Raw genomic sequence first — 20,806 nt, forward strand, 5'->3', positions numbered from 1 at the left:
CCGCGGAAGTCAATCGTGAACATTTGTTGAGTACGTATTTCATTAGAAAAATTGGTACCCGCCTGAGATTCGAACACCGGTGCATCGCTCAACACGAATGCACCGGACGTCTTATCACTTAGGCCACAACGATTTCGAATATAATGACAATACAAAAAAAACGAGATTGGACCGTAAAAGTAGTTATAATAACGGTGGGTAAACGTTCAAATTCATGTCTACTACAGATTAAGCCACTAAGAGTTTAAAATTAAATTAAATCTATCTTGGCCTTCGATCAATATCTTTCTATGGACGAAGTGGTCAAAGCGGTAGTTCCGACTATAGCATTACATACATTAAATGTCTCCAGGTAATACCTTGCCCTAGACACGTCCTTACGGATCCATCAGATCCAATAACCTTTGCATTAAACGCCTTCAGCTCTAACACTAGGAGCAGGCTTAGGGACCCCGGTAGCCGTACTCGTCGAACTCGACAAAGAGTTCGCCGTGAAACCTAACCCATGAATCAGCTCGCTGAGTTTCTCGTCGGATCTTCTCAGCGGGTCGCGATTCCGATTCGGTAGTAGATTCATTCGCGAAGCAGCTGCTCTTGAGCTGTTAGGTCTCCTTCGGAGGCGCTCGGGTAACTGTTAGCAAATCCCACCCCTTCTAGCTGAGCCTTTGCTCGCCCACCTGTCCTGGTGAAACTGGAAAGGCCTCCGGGCCACTAGTAATCCTTCAATCATAAGCAAAAAAAAAAATACCTTCCCGACCTGTGTCTAACCAAATGTTGAAAATAATAAATGGGATATCGAGCCCTAAACGTGTAACATTATCATAGTTTAGTAACAATGATTGTGTTTATTAAATTATTGCCATCTTTGTTAAAATTTGGTACACTAGCGCAGCATGGCGTAAATAGTACTAAATTGGACACTAGATAGAGCGTGGCAATTGAATGCAATACAATTTGATACTTAACAACAATGCTTTTAAGACTATTATTCTATTAAAATGAAGATTTGTTTTCAACGCTCAATATTAATATCTATCAAATAAAGTTTAGTTTAGTTTAGTAGAAACAATTCTTTCTTTACTATTTGAATAAGTATTAACAAGTATCCATGTATATTTTTTGAAATTAAATTCGATATAATTAAAACTTGTCACGTGTACTGCCATCTATCGGTACGTTTTAAAACAAAACAACGCGGAATTAAACAATTAGAAAACATCTCAACAAACTCATAGGAAATAATTAGCAGCTCAATTAGTCTTGAATGGTTTTCGTTCAATGTAATTATGAATACAGTTATAATACTACGGGAAATGCAAGTCAAGTTTCCTGTCAGGCTAAAAATAGCAACTGTTCAATAACTGCGGTCAACACATGCGCTATGTAGGTATGCTATGTAACCAAATTATATTGGTCGTGTGTTTTCTATAATATCAATGACGTCCTAACGTTTTAGTTTTGCACACTTAAATCGAGACCTATGTTTTATCTCTTTCTAAAAAAGGCGACTAAAATTTTCTCTCTTTCTAAATAAAAAAATGACAAATGGCGAGAGAGAGATTTAGATTGTGTACATATTTATTTAATAAATTAAAATTTAATAATAAAATCGTGCTGTAGTAGTTAATATTGATTAAATTTTAATTTCACTTACTATTGGCTAAAGTTCTGAAGTGTTTCGCATTCAATACTCGCTGTAGAATCTCGTGAAGTGGAAAAATAACTTGACCCAGTGGCTGTGGTTAACATAATGGAAATATTCGTAGAAATTGTGTGAAAACGTTGGTGTTACGACTAAAGATACATAATAGACTTTGTTATCAAACGTAAAAACAAATATTGTTGCAGTAAATCATAATTTTTATCATATAATATTCATACGTAAAAATGCACTAAGCATAATATCTTTCTGTGCTCTGTTGTAATTTTTAAATTTCTCTGCTTAAAGTTTTAATAACATAAAGCCACCAGACAAATACATTGCACCTCAGAATAGTATAGTAGATCGAGAAACGAATGAAGTGCTGAAAATAACTTCCGAAAGTATGTAATGTTCATTGGAAACAAAAAAAAGGCATACTAAAAAGTTCTAATTGTTTTTACTGTTTTTCGTCGTTAATGAATGAAAATGGTTACGATGAATACTACGGAAAAGGCGCCGAAGCCCTGTCAGCAAGGTCCATCAAGGTTTGTAAAATCCTAAATTTAAAGCAACATTTTCAATTTATAAAACAATTTTTATAGCAGCCGATATTCTGTTTCTTCGTTGATTAAAAAATAATAGCTTGTGATAATTATTAAACACAGCTAAAACGATGTTATACATGTAATTAGCCATTCAAATATCTATACTAATAATATTATAAAGAGGAAAGATTTGTTTTGTTTGTTTGTTTGTTTCGAATAGGCTCCCGAAACTACTGGACCGATTTGAAAAATTCTTTTTCCATTAGAAGCCGACATTGTCCCTGATGAACATAGGCTACTTTTTTTATTTTTTTTTATTTTTTTTTTTGGTTTCATGTGTGTTTTAATGTTTCCGAAGCGAAGCGAGGGCGGGTCGCTAGTAAATGATAAACATGAAATGAAATTTTCAAATACACCTCTAAGACTAGTGAAATTACTCAGTTTTTATGTGATGACTATGTAACCAAAGAAAGTATTTCTTTGGCTAATCACCGAATATAAATTTTTGTTATTGCACTACCATATTTGATGCATAGTACCTTCGTCTTCCTCGTAAAAGCTAAGCTTAAAGTATGTCGGTCATTATTGATTTTGTAATATTGATTTGTTTGTTTATTATGATAACACATTTGTAGTTAGTTCTGTTTAGTTATAATATAAACGGTTCTTGTTACAGGAATAACTCAAAGTGTGTTAAAGAAGAGAAAGACAAGGAGAAGCGAGATAATGCCATTACTAACCTGCCACCGAGCGTCCAGGCCCTTATGGCTGCAATACCTTCACCCGAGGAATCACCAAACTATTTGATTTACAAAAAGGTGATTAGTACCCGAAAATACGTAAAAGCTTTGCTTATTTATAGAGAAAAAAACTAATATAAAAAAAAACTAATATAAAAAAAAACTAATATAAAAAAAAACTAATATAAAAAAAAACTAATATAAAAAAAAACTAATATAAAAAAAAACTAATATTTAAAAAAAAAAACACATGCCCGCTGAGTTTCTTGCCAATTCTTCTCAGGACGGAGACTAGTTTTTGTAAATTGGTGGTAGTTCTTTTGACGTTCAACAATATCTACTTTCATTTATGTTGAATAAAATTATTTTGATTTCATTTTATTTGAATTGAAACATGACCATTCTCTATTGTACACCTTTAAATAAACGCATTGGTATTAATCACATCACATATCATCAAACCCATCATATAAGTTCTAATAATCACATCTGCTCTAAAGTACCTGCATATCATAAACATGCATAACAAAGCCACTGATGTTAAATAAGTCATCCTTATATACGAGGTTGGCATGAAATCCTCATTTTCATTTAGACCTATCATCTCTGCACTGACACCCTTCCTGGCATATTCTTTTTCACACAGCTGCAAGTCTTTTTATGATGCGCTTTCTCACATTACCTAATGTTAAGTATGTATCTAAAATAAATAATTCTTTTATGTCACTACAGATGGAAGCTTTGATTGAGAAAATGCAAGACGAGAACACGGGAGTACCTGTTCGAACTGTGAAAAGCTTTATGACGAAAGTTCCGTCGGTAAGTTACAAATTGATACTCGGATAGCTATAATAACGACTTCTAGGAAACAACAAAGGGAAGATGTTCCACTGAGGAGGTGAAATTGTACATTAGATTGACTGTCCAAATGTTAATGTTTGAAACTTGTGTATTTTTTTGTTTTTTTTTATTGTTTAGATGGGTGGACGAGCTCACAGCCCACCTGTTTGGTAAGTGGTTACCGGAGCCATATACATCTACCACCTTGAGATGTGAGTTCTAAGGTCTCAGTATAGTGACAACAGCAGCCCCACCCTTCAAACCGAAACACATTATTGCTGTCACGGTTGAAATAGGCAGGGTGGTGGGGTACTTACCCGTGCGGACTCACAAGAGGTCCTACCACCAGTAAATAGTATAATACGCTTATCTTGAATTAATTTCGTTAGCACGATTCAGGCGTCTGTCAAATATCTTCAGGTCTAATGCTAGACATCACAAATATAATAAAAGTCATAATCATGATAATAAAATACATAAGGTAATATCAAATGTGAACATGCATAGATCTGACGGTTTTCTTTCAAGGTGTTCACCGGCGCAGAGCTGGTGTCGTGGCTGGCAAGGCATCTGCAACTTGACGAGCCCTGGGAACCACTGCACCTTGCCCATCTCCTGGCTGCCCACGGCTATTTATTTCCCATAGACGATCATTGTTTGACTGTTAAAAACGATAACACATATTATAGGTGAGTACTTTCTTAGACACTGGTAGGGTTTTTATTGCCTAGACGGGAACGAGCTCACACTCCACTCAAGAACGTAAATGCCACCTCTTATCTTGAGACATGAGTGCTAAGTCTCCGTTGTATAGAAGATGGCTGACCCACCCTTCAAACTGGAATGCATTGTTACTTCTCAGTAGAAATGACTGGTGTGGTGATATCCATCTGTGCTGGCTCACAAGACTCCCTACCATCAGTGCACAGCATGCATTGCTTGCACAGGTAGCTATTGCAGTCCGGTCTGTCTTAAGGCATTCATGCATCCAGTTGTATTGGGTTGGACAGACATTGAGACTTCCGCCTTGAGGTCACTTGAGATACACATCTCTATAATAAGTTATTATTAAAATCTTAATGATGTTTGTGGTTGTTGACTGACCTCATCTGATTTGTTAAAATAAAATCATCTGTTTTCAAAATAAACTTTTTAAGTTGAACTCTATACTGTCTCGTTAGTGAACCGTGCAACCTAAGCCACAGATACAGCCCACTGAGTTTCTCGCCGAATCTATTCAGTGGGTCGTGATTACGATCCGGTGTTAGATTCTGCAAAGCATTATTCTTATGGGGCTAGCGTTAACAAATCCTCCCAGAAGAGACCTGTGAGGTCACCTACCAGCCCCATAGGTTACCAAAGTTTAAGTAACTATCCCATTAGCTGTGTACACGTCTACCCTCAAATGTAATAAAAAAAGTATGTATATAATTTTATTTTATTTTTTAAGATTCCAGACCCCGTATTTCTGGCCTTCGAACCAATGGGAGCCTGAGAATACTGATTACGGTGAGTTCGTTCAAATGAATCCTTTCTGACAACGAGAGCTTTTGATTCATTTATATATATATAAATGAATTGCTGTTCGTGTGTCTCGCTAAAACTCGAGAACGGCTGGACCGATTTGGCTAATTTTGGTCTTGAATTATTTGTGGAAGTCCAGAGAAGGTTTAAAAGGTAGATAAATATGAAAATTCTCGGAATTAAATAAAAATAACAATTTTGTTTTTACTTTGATGTGTCCCCCGGCGGACGGATTCCTTTTGTTTGTTTTATGTTTATTTTATACAAAAGTTTTCGTGTTTTATTTATCGATTGAGGCACTACGAAGTCTGCCGGGTCAGCTAGAAAATAATAAATAGCTGGGAACAAATCACGGACTGTCCACTGGCCTCAATTACGGATTCCATGTGTTATGGGATACCAGAGATGGACTTACATGCTTATATACTGTTACACGCTGGGGTTCGGGATAAATAAAAATTCTACCGAATTACAAATAAAAACTGTATTAACACTTAGAACACTCACAGAACACTTCAAAATTGTTAATTCAGTTTTTCTGCTTAGCTTCAGGTGATACGTTCGCTGTTTCGCTTCGAGTAGTTCCGATTACTAACTGACTTCGTAATATCCTTGCAACGCTTTTATAATCGATACGACATCCCTAGATTTATCGAGAACATTTCTCACAAGTCGAGTCTTTTCGATATGCGTTTCCGCCATTTGACAATAGATGTCTCTCTGTCTTTGTACCTCTCGAGCGTTCTAGAGTTCAGTGGTTCTTTTGATATTCGTTTCTGCTATTCGACGATAGACGGTGTTGCTCTCACCAGCGTAACAGACAGTGACAATACGTTTAAATATATACACAATATATATAGATAATAAACACCCAGACAACTGCTGGGTGTTTATTACGACTGCTGATTTTTGTTACAGCGGTGTACCTCTGCAAGCGGACGATGCAGAACAAGGCGCGGCTAGAGCTGGCGGACTATGAGGCCGAATCATTAGCGAAACTCCAGAAGATGTTTTCGAGAAAATGGGAATTCATATTCATGCAAGCCGAGGCACAGAGCAAGGTTTTTTTAATTTGATTGCTTAGATTGGTGGACGAGCTCACAGCCCACCTGGTGTTAAGTGGTTACTGGAGCCCATAGACGTAAATGCCGCCACCCACCTTGAGATATAGGTTCCAAGGTCTCAAGTATAGTTACAACGACATAAGTGCAGTAGTATAAGAACCTTAATTGTATATCTAAATAATAGGAACAAAAGGTTTTAGTGGTTCCGCAGTAGTCGAAATTCGAGTATAATCACTAATTTAATTTTATTTTACGTTACAATTACCTTAAATGGGTATTAATCTTTACGGGCTTCGCTCGAGTCCAGTTTGAATCTTGAACGGGTATTGTTATTGTTTTTAAGGTTGACAAGAAACGTGATAAGTTGGAGAGGAAGGTGCTAGACAGTCAGGAGAGGGCCTTCTGGGATGTGCATCGACCGATGGTGAGCCCTATCCTTGGGAACTTCCGTTCAAAGCTTTATGAAGTCAATGCACTCTGTCTTAAAGTCTAAATTGCTTCAACGATAAACATACCTAATATCATTCAGAGTTGATCGGCTGTTGACGCGTGTGTAAACCTGTCAAGCTAATCCGACGTCGTGAAATCGCCGGAAATAACTTTGGAAGACTCAGATATACTGTATATATAGACAAGTACAGTATATAGTTAATAAAGGCTTGGTGAAAACTTTTGATATTGTTGAGAGTATTGTTAAAATTCTATTAACGCTTAAAATCAAGAGGTGAACGCATCGGTATAAAAAGAAAACTCAAATATGTAATAGATAAATAGATTTTAAGCTTAGCTCACTGTGCTTTCAGCCTGGTTGCGTGAACACTACAGAGTTAGATCCGAGGAAGCTTTCTCGTATAAATGCGCTTAAAGCTAAACGTCTCAAACAATGTCAGGACTTGGTGCTGCAGAACAACTTGAAGGTATGTCAACTTCAATAAAAGCTCAAAGAATTGAGTTATTAGCCCAGTTCGTATAACCGACCGAAGACAGGCCGCAGAACTAGTAATTTCTGACACGCGAACTCTTGTCTTATGTTTTTACATTGCGCTCAATTGTCGGGTATAAAATGACTTAGAAGCTATAAATATGGTTAGTCCAAATAAAGAGATATATTAAGCCTCAATAGTTCAATACTAGATATTCTACAAATTGCTCCAAAAATATTAGTATTGTCAATAAAGATCTACATTTGATAGGCTAAACTTAAACCTGAATCATTTTAGCATGTAAAGTAAAGTCATTGATCTAACGCAGCCTTTGCGATACATTGCGGGCTGCGTTCGAATCGCCTTTCGTTTTGTCGTATTGGGGAAAGGTTTCTGTACGACCATTATTTCCTTTTTCAGAACAATCCAATCGTGACCATAACGAACGCCCAGGAAAGCGAAGATGAGATCCAGAGGAACAACCAGGAGAACGTCATCAAAGAGAATGGTATTTTTTTTTTATTGCTTAGATGGGTGGACGAGCTCACGGCCGACCTGGTGTTAAGTGCTCTCCGGAGCCCGTAGACATCAATCATCAATGCCGCCAACCAGCTTAAGACATGAGTTCTAAGCCTTAGTTTTCACAGTACAACGGCTGCTCCACCCTTAAAACTGATACGCATGATTGCTTTACGGCAGAAATAAGCAGAGTGGTGGTACCTTACCCTGCGGACATATCGTCCTGCACAGCGGCTCTCAACCTTTTTCACGACACATTTTACTAAAAATAACTACATTAAAAAAAAAATTGTCGAAGTGAAGGTATGATGAAATTATACATCATATATTCTACTAAACGTAATTTCTAAGTTGATATCTAGGAAACAGTTGTGCGTTTAAATCATTTTCACGTTACATATGTGATCCTATAAGTCGTATTAAATAAAATTATCGTATCTGTAAATTCTTTGATGCATTTGTGGCTTGCGAGACTACGGTTGAGAGCCACTGGTCTAGTGTGAAATAGACGAAAGACGTCACAGCTGATTTGTAATCTTTGCTCACTTGAATCCACGTCTAAGTATGACCAAGCCTGTGTGCTTGGTTCTAAGTAGAGATAAAAGGTAAAATCAATATACATAATATATTAATAACGCCTTCGGTTTGTTTAAGGGGAATCGTCAAAGGAGATTCCGTCGGGTTCCACTGACCCCGCAGTGAACATCGAGCAGGAGATAGAGGCGGCACGAAAGCAGCTAGGGATGCTGCGAGCGAGAATGGAACGGCGCAACATTAGGGTCAGCAAAGTCGCCGAAACGTGAGTCCTGTGGCGTTGCCTGCGACGATATAAAATATCCATGTAGGGGTCATCGACACGGTAGCTGCATGAGATATCGGTTCTGGGCCCACAATGTATAACGCGCAGAATGTTTTGGGGTCAACAACCTCGATCGCACGGAATCCACTGCGCGTTTTTATTTGAACTAGCCAGCCCCCGGTAGTCGAAATTCGACTATAATTAATTGAAATTATAAGTTTGTGCACTATTATAATTATGTTCTCAAAGACTATTATACTTCTATAATCACAGATTTCGCCAAGACTATACGTTAGACAAATATTAATAAAGACAAACAATATTTAATCTTCTTTTAATAGATTTCACAGGCTTGGAAACAAATTCCTTTAAGCCAAATATTTAATCTATTCTCAATTTGACCACAGGCTATAAGCAATAAAAAAAGTTTGACAGTAAAAAAATAGTATGCATGCGTGTGTGTGTCTAATACATGGTAGTGTGTGTAATGTTTTTTTTTAAATTTATTTAGTGTACTTTTTATGCATAATTAAAAAAAAATAACATTCTGCACTCCTTCTCTATATAAACTATAAATGTGTGAAATTTCATACTCCTGCGTCCGCGCATTTTTCGTAAAAAGGGGTACAAAGTTTTATCTTGACATATTAATTTATAGATTTGCATACTTTTTATTTAAAGTAAGAACATGCTGGAGGAATGTTAAAATTTTAAAATACCATTATTTATCTACCATGTCTCCGGCAAATAAATCATTTTTAATTGACTTTGGATTGATTATTTTAATTGTAGTTCAATTAATATTATATATTCTTTGTTTATTGTCAAACTTTTGTTGTTGTTTAAAGTCTGTGGTCAAACTGATATTGTAAATAAAGGGGACTTTTTGGCGGAACGCGAGGAGTGAAGTTGTGTGATTTGTTTTATTTTGTCTATTTAGTGTTTCTTCAGGTTTAAATGTGCAATAACAGTAGTTTATTAACTGTTTATTATCTGTAAAAGTGCAAAAATGTGGGAAAATGAAACAAAGCCGCTGGCCGAAAAAATCTCAGTAAATGACTACCATTTTACTGAGATTATATTTCATCCCATATCATCTCATCGTATCTCATTTAATTTCATCCCAGTTGATTGATGTCACAAATTAATCGTCTTCATTTCATTTCATTTCACTCCATATTATCATTTTTCATAAAAATAAGAACATAAATTAAAATAAGACATGACTTAAAGGTTTTAGTTAACAGATCATAAAATCTCTTAAAAAAAATGTAAATAAAGCACTCGGTGGGCACGCCCCCTAAAAACACAAATAAAAACGTTTCTACTAATACATTTTCCAGGTTCGTGTCGTACTGCGAGCAGTATGCGGAGTACGACGCGTTCCTGACGCCCCCGGAGTGGCCTAACCCCTGGATCAACTACACGACCGAACTGTGGGAGCAGGAGAAGCAATCGTGAGTGACAGAGACGGAGCGATTACCATCCGGCCATTGGAATGAGCTCCCCTCCACAATGTTTCCCGAGCGCTATGACATGTCCTTCTTCAAACGAGGCTTGTGGAGAGTATTAAACGGTAGGCAGCGGCTTGGCTCTTGGCATTGCTGACGTTCATGGGTGACGGTAACCACTCACCATTAGGTGGGGCGAATGTTCTTCTGCCAACAAATCCCATAAAATAATAGTTGAAAAAACTAACAAAATACGCTTCTATAGAAAATACAACTAAAAAATAGAAAATAAATTTTAATGAATTTGAATTAAAAATAGTGTGGGGTGCTTGGTATAAGTCGTTATTGATATTTTATGAACAGATATGAGTAGAAGGGTTATTTTGATAATATCCTGAAAAGCACACCACGCTTTTTTGTTACAGTAAAATATTTTTTTCTTACACTATTTTTAATTCAAATTTATTAAAATTTATTTTCAATTTGTTACTTGGATTTTCTATAAAAGCATATTTTGTTAGTCTTTTTAAACTATTATTTATTTTTAATTTTTAAATTATAATTTTTTCAAATTTTTTTTTAAATATTTAATTGTCATCGGTGTCCTTAATAAGTACCTATACTAAATTTCGAGTTATTCCGACGTTTTGAAGGGGGTCAAAATCATATTCAAAGATTTCGTTACAAACATACATACATACGTCTGAAGCTAATAAAAGTGAATTTAAAAAATGTTAATAAGGTTTATAATTGCTTTTTTTTATGGCTTAGATGGGTGGGCGAGCCCACAGCCCACCTGGTGTTAAGTGGTGGCTTGTATATCCTACTGTTGTTAGACGTTGGCAATGTTTCTGATGCTTCAGCAAGGACCCCTTACCGTTGCGGCGGGTCCGCCGCTGGTCGTTCGGGCTGCACGAGCTGCTGCAGGATCCGGCCGGGAAGGAGCACTTCGCGAAGTTTCTCTCCAAAGAGTTCAGCGGCGAGAATCTCAAGTATGCGACAAGTTTTTTGGTATCATAGACTTGTGGTCCACGGACATCACGTGTAAGCTGCCGCCCACTTTGAGACATGAACGAGGTCGAAGTCTCAACAAGGTTTTTTTTAATTTTTTTTATTGCTTAGATGGGTGGGCGAGCCCACAGCCCACCTGGTGTTAAGTAGTTACTGGAGCCCATAGACATCTACAACGTAAATGCGCCACCCACCTCGAGATAAAGTTCTAAGGTCTCATGTATAGTTACAACGGCTGCCCCACCCTTCAAACCGAAGCGCATTACTACTTCACGACTGAAATAGGCAGGGTGGAGCTACCTACCCGTGCGGACTCACAAGAGGTCCTACCACCAGTAAATGTTGTTGATAAGATGACAGTTCTTAGGATGGAGGCACCGCTCTTCAAGAAGGCTGGTTGGTGAGCGTAAAATGGCGTCTATGCGTCTCCTTCATCGGCTAGGCTCTGTCGTAGTACGAAGTTAGCCGAATTCTGACGACATTACATTTGTTGTCATCTCTCGGGAATAGTGCTGCTCTTCGTTTTGCTACCAAACTAATGACCGTCTCCGACATTACAACACGTCATTTCGGATCCTTCCGATCCATTATCGTCGCCTTTAAGTACTCCAAGCACCGGTCACCGTCCTCGCCGAACCCGTCGCTTGTGGCGAAGGGCTCGGCGAGTAAATTAACCCTCAGACACCGAGTTTCTCGCCGGATCGTCTCAGTGGGTCGCGTGTCTGATCCGGTGGTAGATTCTGCGAAGCACTGCTCTTGCTAGGGTCAGTGTTAGTAATTTTGTCAGGTTTGAGCCCCGTGAGCTAACCTTACTTACTTACGGTTACGCTAAAATGATCTCACAAGACCATCAACTTGGGTAGAAAAAAAAAAGGAATTTGGTTACAGTTGAGAACATTTTTGGTACAGTTGAGAACATTTTTGGTACAGTTGACAACATTTTCGGTACAGTTGAGAACATGACGCACGATACAGTTGACGCCGACAGGTTCTGGCTGGCGGTGCAGGACCTGAAGGCGCTGCCCATCCGCTGCGTGGCGGCGCGCGCCCGCGACATCTGGAAGGAGTTCCTCGCGGCGGACGCGCCCTCGCCCATCAACATCGACGCGGCCAGCAGGTATGCACTTGAACTAGCGGTAGGCAGTGGTTTGGCTCTGCCTCTGGCATTGCTGAAGTCCATGGGTGACGGTAACCACTCACCATCAGGTGGGCCGTATGCTCGTCTGCCTACAAGGGGAAAAAAAAGAGCTAGTGGTCCCCCGGTAGTCGAAATTGGACTATAATTAATTAAAATTATAAGTTTGTATGTACGCTGTTATGATTCTATTGTCAACGGCTTTTTTTTTATTCTTTATTAGAGCCATACACCTATAAGGTTAAGTCGGCTATCAAAGACTATTATACTTTATACTATATTAATAACTTACTATATTAATCACAGATTTCGCCAAGACTACATTTTAGGCAAATATTAATAAAAACAAAGAATATTAAGTCTATTTTTTAAAGGATTTTATGCCTTATTTCATAGTCCTCTGTCCGCGTGATTAACAATTCCTATGCGATCATTTATTTATTTATTTATAATTTTCACGTAATGTTCGTGTTCCAGGGAACTGACCCGCGCGCAGGTCGAGTCTGGCACGGCTGACCGGTACTGCTTCGATCAGGCGCAGGTTCGTGACGTACAATAACATGTTTATTGTCTTTGTGGATGGCAGACGAGCACACCGCCCGCCGGCAAGTAAGTGGCCGCCGTGGCTCGTGGACATCAACAAACAGCGAGAAGGAAGTTAAGTCCAAAGTCGGATAATATTTAGAGTGGTAGAACCTTTTGTGAGTCCGCGCGGATAGGTACCACCACCCTGCCTATTTCAGCCGTGAAGCAGTAATGCGTTTCGGTTTGAAGGGTGGGGCAGCCGTTGTAACTATACTTTAGACCTTAGAACTTATATCTCAAGGTGGGTGGCGCATTTACGTCTATGGGCTCCGGTCACCACTTAACACCAAGTGGGCTGTGAGCTCGTCCACCCGTCTATGTAATAAAAATAAAAAAAGTTGGAAAAGACCATAAGATGAAATTCTGCATTCTTCAGAGTCGCGAAGGATATGGTTTTATACGCTCGCTCTGATGTTTCTGTCATCAGTTTAAAAGAACAATAAAAGGAAGATTTTTGATAGAGTTGGTATCATTTGTCGGCGCAACGTTCTCTCATACCGGCATCATATACAATAAATTATTTTTGTAAGCAATTATTAAAGCAAGTATAGTTGGCATGACGGTCAAATATGGCTCCAATTGGATCAAGATGACATGTTTAATTGTGTCCTTTTGATCAGCTGGTTTGATGGCTAAAGAAGGCTTCAATTGTATCAAGATAATATGTTTAATTGTGTCCTTTTGAGGAGTTGATCTGGTGATCAAAGATAGCTTCAATTGGATCAAGATAATAAATTACCAGGGTTCCTTTGTCGGCAGGCTCACGTGTATCACCTAATGAAGTCCGATAGCTACTCGAGATACATCCGATCGGAAATGTACAAGGAGTACATGAATGGCTCCAAGAAGAAGGTATGTAATTTCATTCTTACTAGTGCTCCCGCAGTAGTCGAAATTCGACCATAATTAATTTAAAATATAAGTTTGAACGCTATTATGGTTCTAATTTCTATAATCACAGATATAGAAAAATAATATTAAAGACAAACAATATTAATCTATTCTCAATTTGATTAGAGACTTTAAACAATAACAAAAGTTTGATAATAAACAAAAGATTATGCGTGTGTGTTTGTCAAATACATCGTAGTGTGTGTAATGTTTTTTTGATTTCACACACTACGATGTGTTGATCTTTGATTTCCTGTATTCAATTATGCATAATGAAATAAAAAAATATTAGCATTTTGCACTCCTCTATATTCTCTATAAGTGTGGGAAACTTCATACTTTCAAATCCTATCACTAGTTTTTTCCTATTTCTAGTTTTTGCCTGTTGATAAAAAATACTAATTTAAAACTTTGTTTGGTTGAGTTAAGTCAGTAAGCTATCTGAGGTTTTCTCAAATTGGACGCTATAGCCAATCTATTCAGATTACAGAGACCGCTAATAATTTAGTCAAAGTTTCCCACCCCTAGCTGTTAAGGGGGATGGAAGTTCTAATATTAGTTATATCACTACATAGTATAAAACAAAGCCGCTTACTCTGTCCCTATATCCCCATGTATGCTTAAATCTTTAAAACTACGCAACGGATTTTGATGCGGTTTTTTTTAATAGATAGAGTGATTGAAGAGGAAGCTTTATATGTATAATAACATCCATTAAATAGTGGAGAAATTAATAATAAATTACAGTTTCCGAAGCGAAGCGAGGGCGGGTCGCTAGTTTATATATATTTTCTTTTCTTTTCAGACTTCAGTCAAAGGGATTCGTTCGATTGTATCGTTCACGGCGCGGAAGGAGGCGACGGCCACATAAAGAATCAAACGTTTGACAGAAGTCTTTATGTTCGTGCAAGGAACCCAAATTTGTCGTAACGTAATTTGGGATCCCCATGGGAAGCCAGTCCCATGCGTTGGACTGATCAAGGGAATATCTTCACCCAAAACCTCACTTAACGACTGCGTGCGCTAAGCCTCAGTACGCGAACTATGGAGAAAAGCTTTCAAGGCTTTAATAAATAAGGATTCCACATGACCATGATTGCTCTACCAAAAGCATCCTATGATGAATTTGGGATCTTTATTTTAATCGGCTTTGCTGACGAATAATTTCTATGGGGTGATCCTAAATAAATCCCACCAGTTTGTTGCAAGCACTCCAGCGCCATCTGTCGTTCGAGTTAGCGAACTTGAATCACAACAGTTATCCAAATCGAACGAAATTTTGGCTGCGACTATATTTAAATGTCTCCGGTTGCGATTTTTAGTATCATTAAGCCATGTTCACTGCTAGACGGAAAACTGCAGGTAGATTAGGAGCAGATTTCTGTCTAGGTCCAGTTTAGAGAGAAGCTAAGATAGATCTAGCATATCTAGACTCGAAGTTGAGTCTCCATGAAAAAGTTCCAATACCCACCCGGGCTAGTTTTAAATCCAATGAACGTTATGTTATTTATATGTAGAGTGCAATGGAATCCTGAAATTATAATTAAAGACTGCGCATGAAACAATGTTGATATTGTTAATAATTTTATTCACGCAAAAAAAAAATTTGCATTGCATTTAGAAATTAATTGATACGCGGGGTCGTTGACCTCGTGCAAACAGGGAACTACCCTCTCTAATTCGTATTGCATTCCGTTTATGATACGGTCGTATATTGAGGCCTCGTTGAGGGAGTGTTTCGTAGTGAGTATTAGTATTAATCGCTATGGTGGTGGAAGACTGTATTGAGCTCGCACGGGTATGAACCACCACCCAGTCTGGGCGCCTTCAGCCGCGAAGTCATTAAAGTTTGGGGGCTTAATCGCGTTGCGATCGGAGCTGGTCAGATGCTATTGACATTTTTTTTTAATTTGTTCAAAAACCCTCGACCTGCTCCTAAGTACTGGTCTAAAGGGAAGCTACTTCGTCTGCTGACGTTAGATGGATCTCGTGTTATATTGGAAATTCTTTTGCCTTCGTGTCGGTATCTTCATATCTGAAGGTCGTGTCTAATTTGAAGTCTGCTCTTTGACACATCCTGAGTAGTTGAGCGCTTCAGGTATAGGCGAGTGACGCGACCCAGCGTTGGAAACTAAACGTTACGTCAATGAGAATAGAGTCTAATTTTAATTAGTTTTAAGAATATACCAAAGATCGGCTCGACTTCAAGGAAGCCGCCAAAAGCTTTTTGGTCGTCTTTAAATATTTGAACATATATATAAACAAATATATTTATATAAATAAAATAATAGTCGTATTCTGGTATTTCTTAGGTCATTGTCGCGACGGTGTACTTTTACGGTTTAATATGACGTTATAACCGACTTAAAAAAGAAAGAGGTTCTCAATTCAGCTGATTTTTTTAAAATGTATGCTCTACCTGAGAACGTTTCTCTGGGTGAATTTATATTGATGATGATGATGATGTACCGTTTTTTTTTGTTTATTTGAAAGATGGTGCCTATCGTGTGGTCCCATTGAAATTATTTCAAGATAAGACCAGTAGTTTTTGAATTACCCTCAATAATGTATATCTAGTTGGCTTCGATTAACTACACTGTTGATTTTCTTTCGTTGGAAGTCAGATAGTTTTTCTTGTTAACAAATAACGCATAACAGATAACGTCTTGTAAATCGATGAACGCCGGTTGCACGCACGAAAAAGTGTCACGTTCCGCCTGAGCCTGCGCGTGCGAGCGAGAGCACAGAACAAGCGATAGAGAAGCACGATAGGCCCAAGAGTTAATTTATCGAAAAAATAATAATTTTCAGTTAACTCTTTTGTATTACATAAAATATTGATAATTCAGTGATAATAATTCAATTAAATTCATAAAAGTATACAATTTTTCATCAATGTTTCTTTATGACGTTATCAAGTAATACTGTCGTCCGTACACCGACTTTACAGACAAACTATATTTTTATGTAACTTTCGACGGAGCAAACGCTACTAGGTACGGTTTTTGGAAAGTGTAAAAAATTATAAACAAAAAAAAACGTGATATCAAATCGTAAAAGTGATTGTAAAAATATTATTCGTCTGCAAAAATTAGGGTATCATTAGATGTTATGTAAATAATTGTCCATTAAAGAGACTAGACTATACTTTGAGAGAGTATATACAGTTCGCGACAATAAGCAGTGCACATCGTCATACAGTTAACAGCTCCTGATTAACGCTTCCTCCATTCGCGTTTTCACTATTCGCGAATTAAAAAAATCCCAATTCCTGTATTTCCGGTTAAAGATTTCTTTATTCTCAAATCTAATTGGTACATCGCTATGTACACATTGATAAAAAGGATTCCAATATGTAGGTATCCAACCGTATGTCCTTTGTAAACGCGTTTTTCCATATTCACGGTTTCCGTTTTCACGACATATTTATGGTACCTATGACCTGCCAATAAAAAGCTTTTACTGTACTTGGTTTTCTATTGAAGTACTGTGATTAACAAATTAGCGATGGAAGATATTAAAATCTTTCGGTACTATATTCAAGGCTTGATTGCCGCACAGTAATAAGGTATAGGCAATTTGTCATCTTCCCTTACCCTAAATTTGACGCTTAAAATGTAAAAAGCATCCGTCTTTTTTCATCGTGACGCTACATTTCGTGTTTTCACACAAAATGGCTCGTTCGACCGCCGGGCCTGATTGCGATGTGCGAACATTAACGTCGCGGACTGTACCGTGGTTAAACGTTGAAGCTAGCACTAGATGTATTTATTATTAGAATTGTGAATGAAGTTGGAGTATAGTTTTAATTGTACATAATTGTTGATGCTCCGTGAGCGTCTAACTTCGTTGCTTATAAATTTTAGAAGCGTTGATGAAGTTAAAATGTTTGTTGAATTTTTTTATTAGCTGATTCCCTCACGGCTTTCGGTTTGAGGTATGTTTAAGGTAAGCCGCGTTGAATTCATCGGGCCGCGAGTTTTTTTTTGTTCCGGAGAAAAAATATATTTGTTGTTTGATTAATACTAGCACAGAGAGAAGCAACTGACTTCTATGTCTGCTTATAATATTTAACGTGACCTAAGTGAAGGCAACAACAAACTTACAGTACCTGCCGTTAAATGTTGCACATCGACTTTTGGTAAGAGACAGTCTCGGCTTCATATAGCGTTATCTCTCTCTCTGTTTCTAAAGATCGAAGTGCAATATTTAGCGTCGAGTGCCGTATTTCTTAATAGTTTTTGTGGCAATTTGACATTTTATATCAAGAATGTGATTGAAACCAGTTTTTTAGGCTACCCCTATACCTACAATAATATTGAAATTTGATTGAAAGAAATATTTATTTGAAAGGCGCTTATATTCTAAACGATCAATTATACTACACAATAGTACGAACTGCATATTGAGGTTGAAAGGCAAACGTGACTAAGCTACAATAACTGATTGTTACATATATGATAGGCAATAACCATATTCGATGCGCAAAAAATATATATTTCTAGGTCTATTAAAATGATTTCAATCCTACAGCTAGATTCGTTAAAATAGATTTTTTTTCAGTTATTTCAACTTTAAATTAGTCTACTGTAAAGTTCACGCATTGTCGCTTAGTCACGTTTGCCTTTCAAGCGTCGATATGTTTTCGTGCTATGGTTATGTGTATTCAGACGCTGTCAAGGCGAACCGCCGACTGAAAAATGTTGCGCAATACTGCATGATGCAATGAAAAAATATGGTGCAATAAAAATTAAACTAGCTCAAACTTTCGTTCAATAATTGCGCAATCTTAAATATTAACTTAAAACAGTCATTAATATTGCCAATTACGCAATATTCTGAAATAAATGGTCGTCTAGACAATAGATAATACACAAATTAGTTATAGATAAGCAACTCAACAAAATGTGGCGTCGGCCACTAGATGGCTACGCTTCGATTAGTTTCTCATTGCTCCTGTAGATGGCAATAACATATTATCTATGCTATATTTTATTTTTAATGAAGGATTTTGTAAATTTTCGAAAACCACAAATTGATAAAATTAATCAATTTTTCTCTAACAAGTAAAGACTTATTAATTAATAGACTAATTAAAGATTTATTAATTTTTTACTTTCTGTGTTTAGTTGTACAATAATTAAATGCTTTAACAACATATAAGTTTAGAGGCATCCGCTACAAGATGTCGCTAGTCTCCATACAAAAAATATATTTGTCTTAAAGTATCGCAGTTTGAGAGCCCTGGTCTAGACTGTGGCTTACCGTTTTAATTTCGCGTTTATCAGTTACGGTATTGAATTCAACAAGCGACAGTATGTTTCTCGAAAATTCCGTTAAACCTTTGCACTCGAGAGGTGTATCTCGCTTACCACTTTATTTGGCGAAGAAATTCAACGCGTTGTATAAACTATTTGCTAGTAAAGTTAACTAAAGTTTGTATAGAGTTGGAACGCTTGCCTACGTTTGCCGCTAGGGGCGCTGTTCCAACGCCGTACAAAGAGTTAACTCTTACGCTAACGAGAGCGTTAAAAAACTCGCACTAAGCACACATAGCGAAGTTCTAAAAATATTGTATAGTCAGCGGTCCTTGATGCGTGTGCTAATTTTCGAGTTAATCTGAAGTCGATGGAAATGACGGTCAAAGATTTTGTTACACACAAACAAACATACATACCGAGCTAATAAAAGCATGTTAATAATATATAAATTATAGATAATAAATTTTAAAAAAAGTTTTAGGGCATTTTTTCTTTGTTTTATTATTATTATTTTTTAGAATTTTTACCTTTTTCTTTTTATCAGATGACATTTTTGTATTTCCCGAATTCGAACCAAATAAATTATGACTGCCTTTTGTTTTTAAGTACACATTTTCGTGTGTGTTTTTTCTTTTGTTCAATTATTATTTACCAAAGATTATTATTTTCTTGTAATTTACGTAAATAAACCGTTTCATTTTTATTTAACGTGTTTTTGTTTTATTTCTTCATAATTTTTCTCACTTTTACTCAGAGAATACATATACATATATACATATTCATAATTTTGTGATAGCGTGTACAAAAAAAAAAGAATGAAAATAAAATATAGATTTGTAATTTTCTTACCGATAAAAAAAATTAAGTTTCAATTGTTCTGTGATCAATAAGATATTTGTATTCATGGCGTATTCTAATGAGATCATGAAAATCAAGAGTCGTTCTCTCTTCAGTTCTCTTTAGCTATTAGAATGAGAAATTAGGTCTTCGACTTCTTTGAGTCTACTCAGATACTACTACTACTATCTTCTAAGATGGCGTGTTAGTTGTTAGTTTGATTAAAATTCACGTTCGAAGCTCAAATAAATATTAAGTCTATATAGTGAAATATATATTTATTTATCCAACCCTTTAACTACTTTGTAGGTCACCGGTGCCCTACGTGGCGCATTGAAGTAATGACGTCGATTTCTGTTCTCTCTGTCTGTCTAGTAGACTCTGGGAAAGACGAATTCGAAGATACTGAGAATGAATCTATTTCTAAGAGACCTAAAACATGCATTAACAAACAAATGAAGGCTAAGTTAGGCAATCCTTAGTAACACAATTGTGTCGATTTCTGTTCACTAATTACTTCAGTGCGCCGCGTAGGGCACCGGTGACCTACACAGCAGTCGAAGGATTACTTCATTAAATCAAAGTTGTGCAGCTCATGTACTTTTTAGTTGCCACGATAACGCGCGTTCGTACAGAATAATTCGAATATTATTAACAAAAAGCTATTTTGCAAATGTACACAGGCGAAAATAGAGCGGTTGTAACAATGACAGAGAACGAAGAAACACGTGTTATGTTTTTGAAGTGATAACGACTTATAAATCGATGAGCACCGGCTGCACGCACGAAAAAGTGTCACGTTCCATCTGAGCCTGAGCGTGCAAAGCGAGAGCGCGGAACAACCAAACGCCGGCTCGACATAACATAGCATAGGTCCCAACGCTACTCGCCCAACGTGTGGATCTAGAAAATTGCATTGGCCCCAACGTTGGTAGTTGTATCGGTTTTATCAAAGGAATCCGTGCCAACGTTCGCGATCCGTCCACATGTTGGCGCTTTGCTCAGTCCATATATTAAGTGTATAATCTATGCTCAGTCC

General features: G+C 37.2%; 1 protein-coding gene across 1 annotated transcript; it reads left to right on the forward strand.

The window, feature by feature from the left end:
* Positions 1-1,113: 1,113 nt before the first annotated feature.
* RSG7 (regulator of G-protein signaling 7) lies at positions 1,114-19,638 on the forward strand. Its single transcript, XM_028184347.2, has 16 exons — positions 1,114-2,187; positions 2,864-3,005; positions 3,660-3,746; positions 4,296-4,456; positions 5,218-5,276; positions 6,210-6,352; positions 6,699-6,779; positions 7,159-7,272; positions 7,699-7,786; positions 8,452-8,596; positions 9,940-10,053; positions 10,911-11,039; positions 12,047-12,175; positions 12,671-12,734; positions 13,538-13,630; positions 14,475-19,638. Exons 1-16 carry the CDS (start codon positions 2,123-2,125, stop codon positions 14,538-14,540), a joined length of 1,680 nt encoding a protein of 559 aa, XP_028040148.2. The 5' UTR covers positions 1,114-2,122; the 3' UTR covers positions 14,541-19,638.
* Positions 19,639-20,806: the final 1,168 nt, after the last annotated feature.

The sequence above is a fragment of the Bombyx mandarina genome, chromosome 11 (genome assembly GCF_030267445.1).
Source record: "Bombyx mandarina strain Sakado chromosome 11, ASM3026744v2".
Lineage (NCBI taxonomy): Eukaryota > Metazoa > Arthropoda > Insecta > Lepidoptera > Bombycidae > Bombyx > Bombyx mandarina.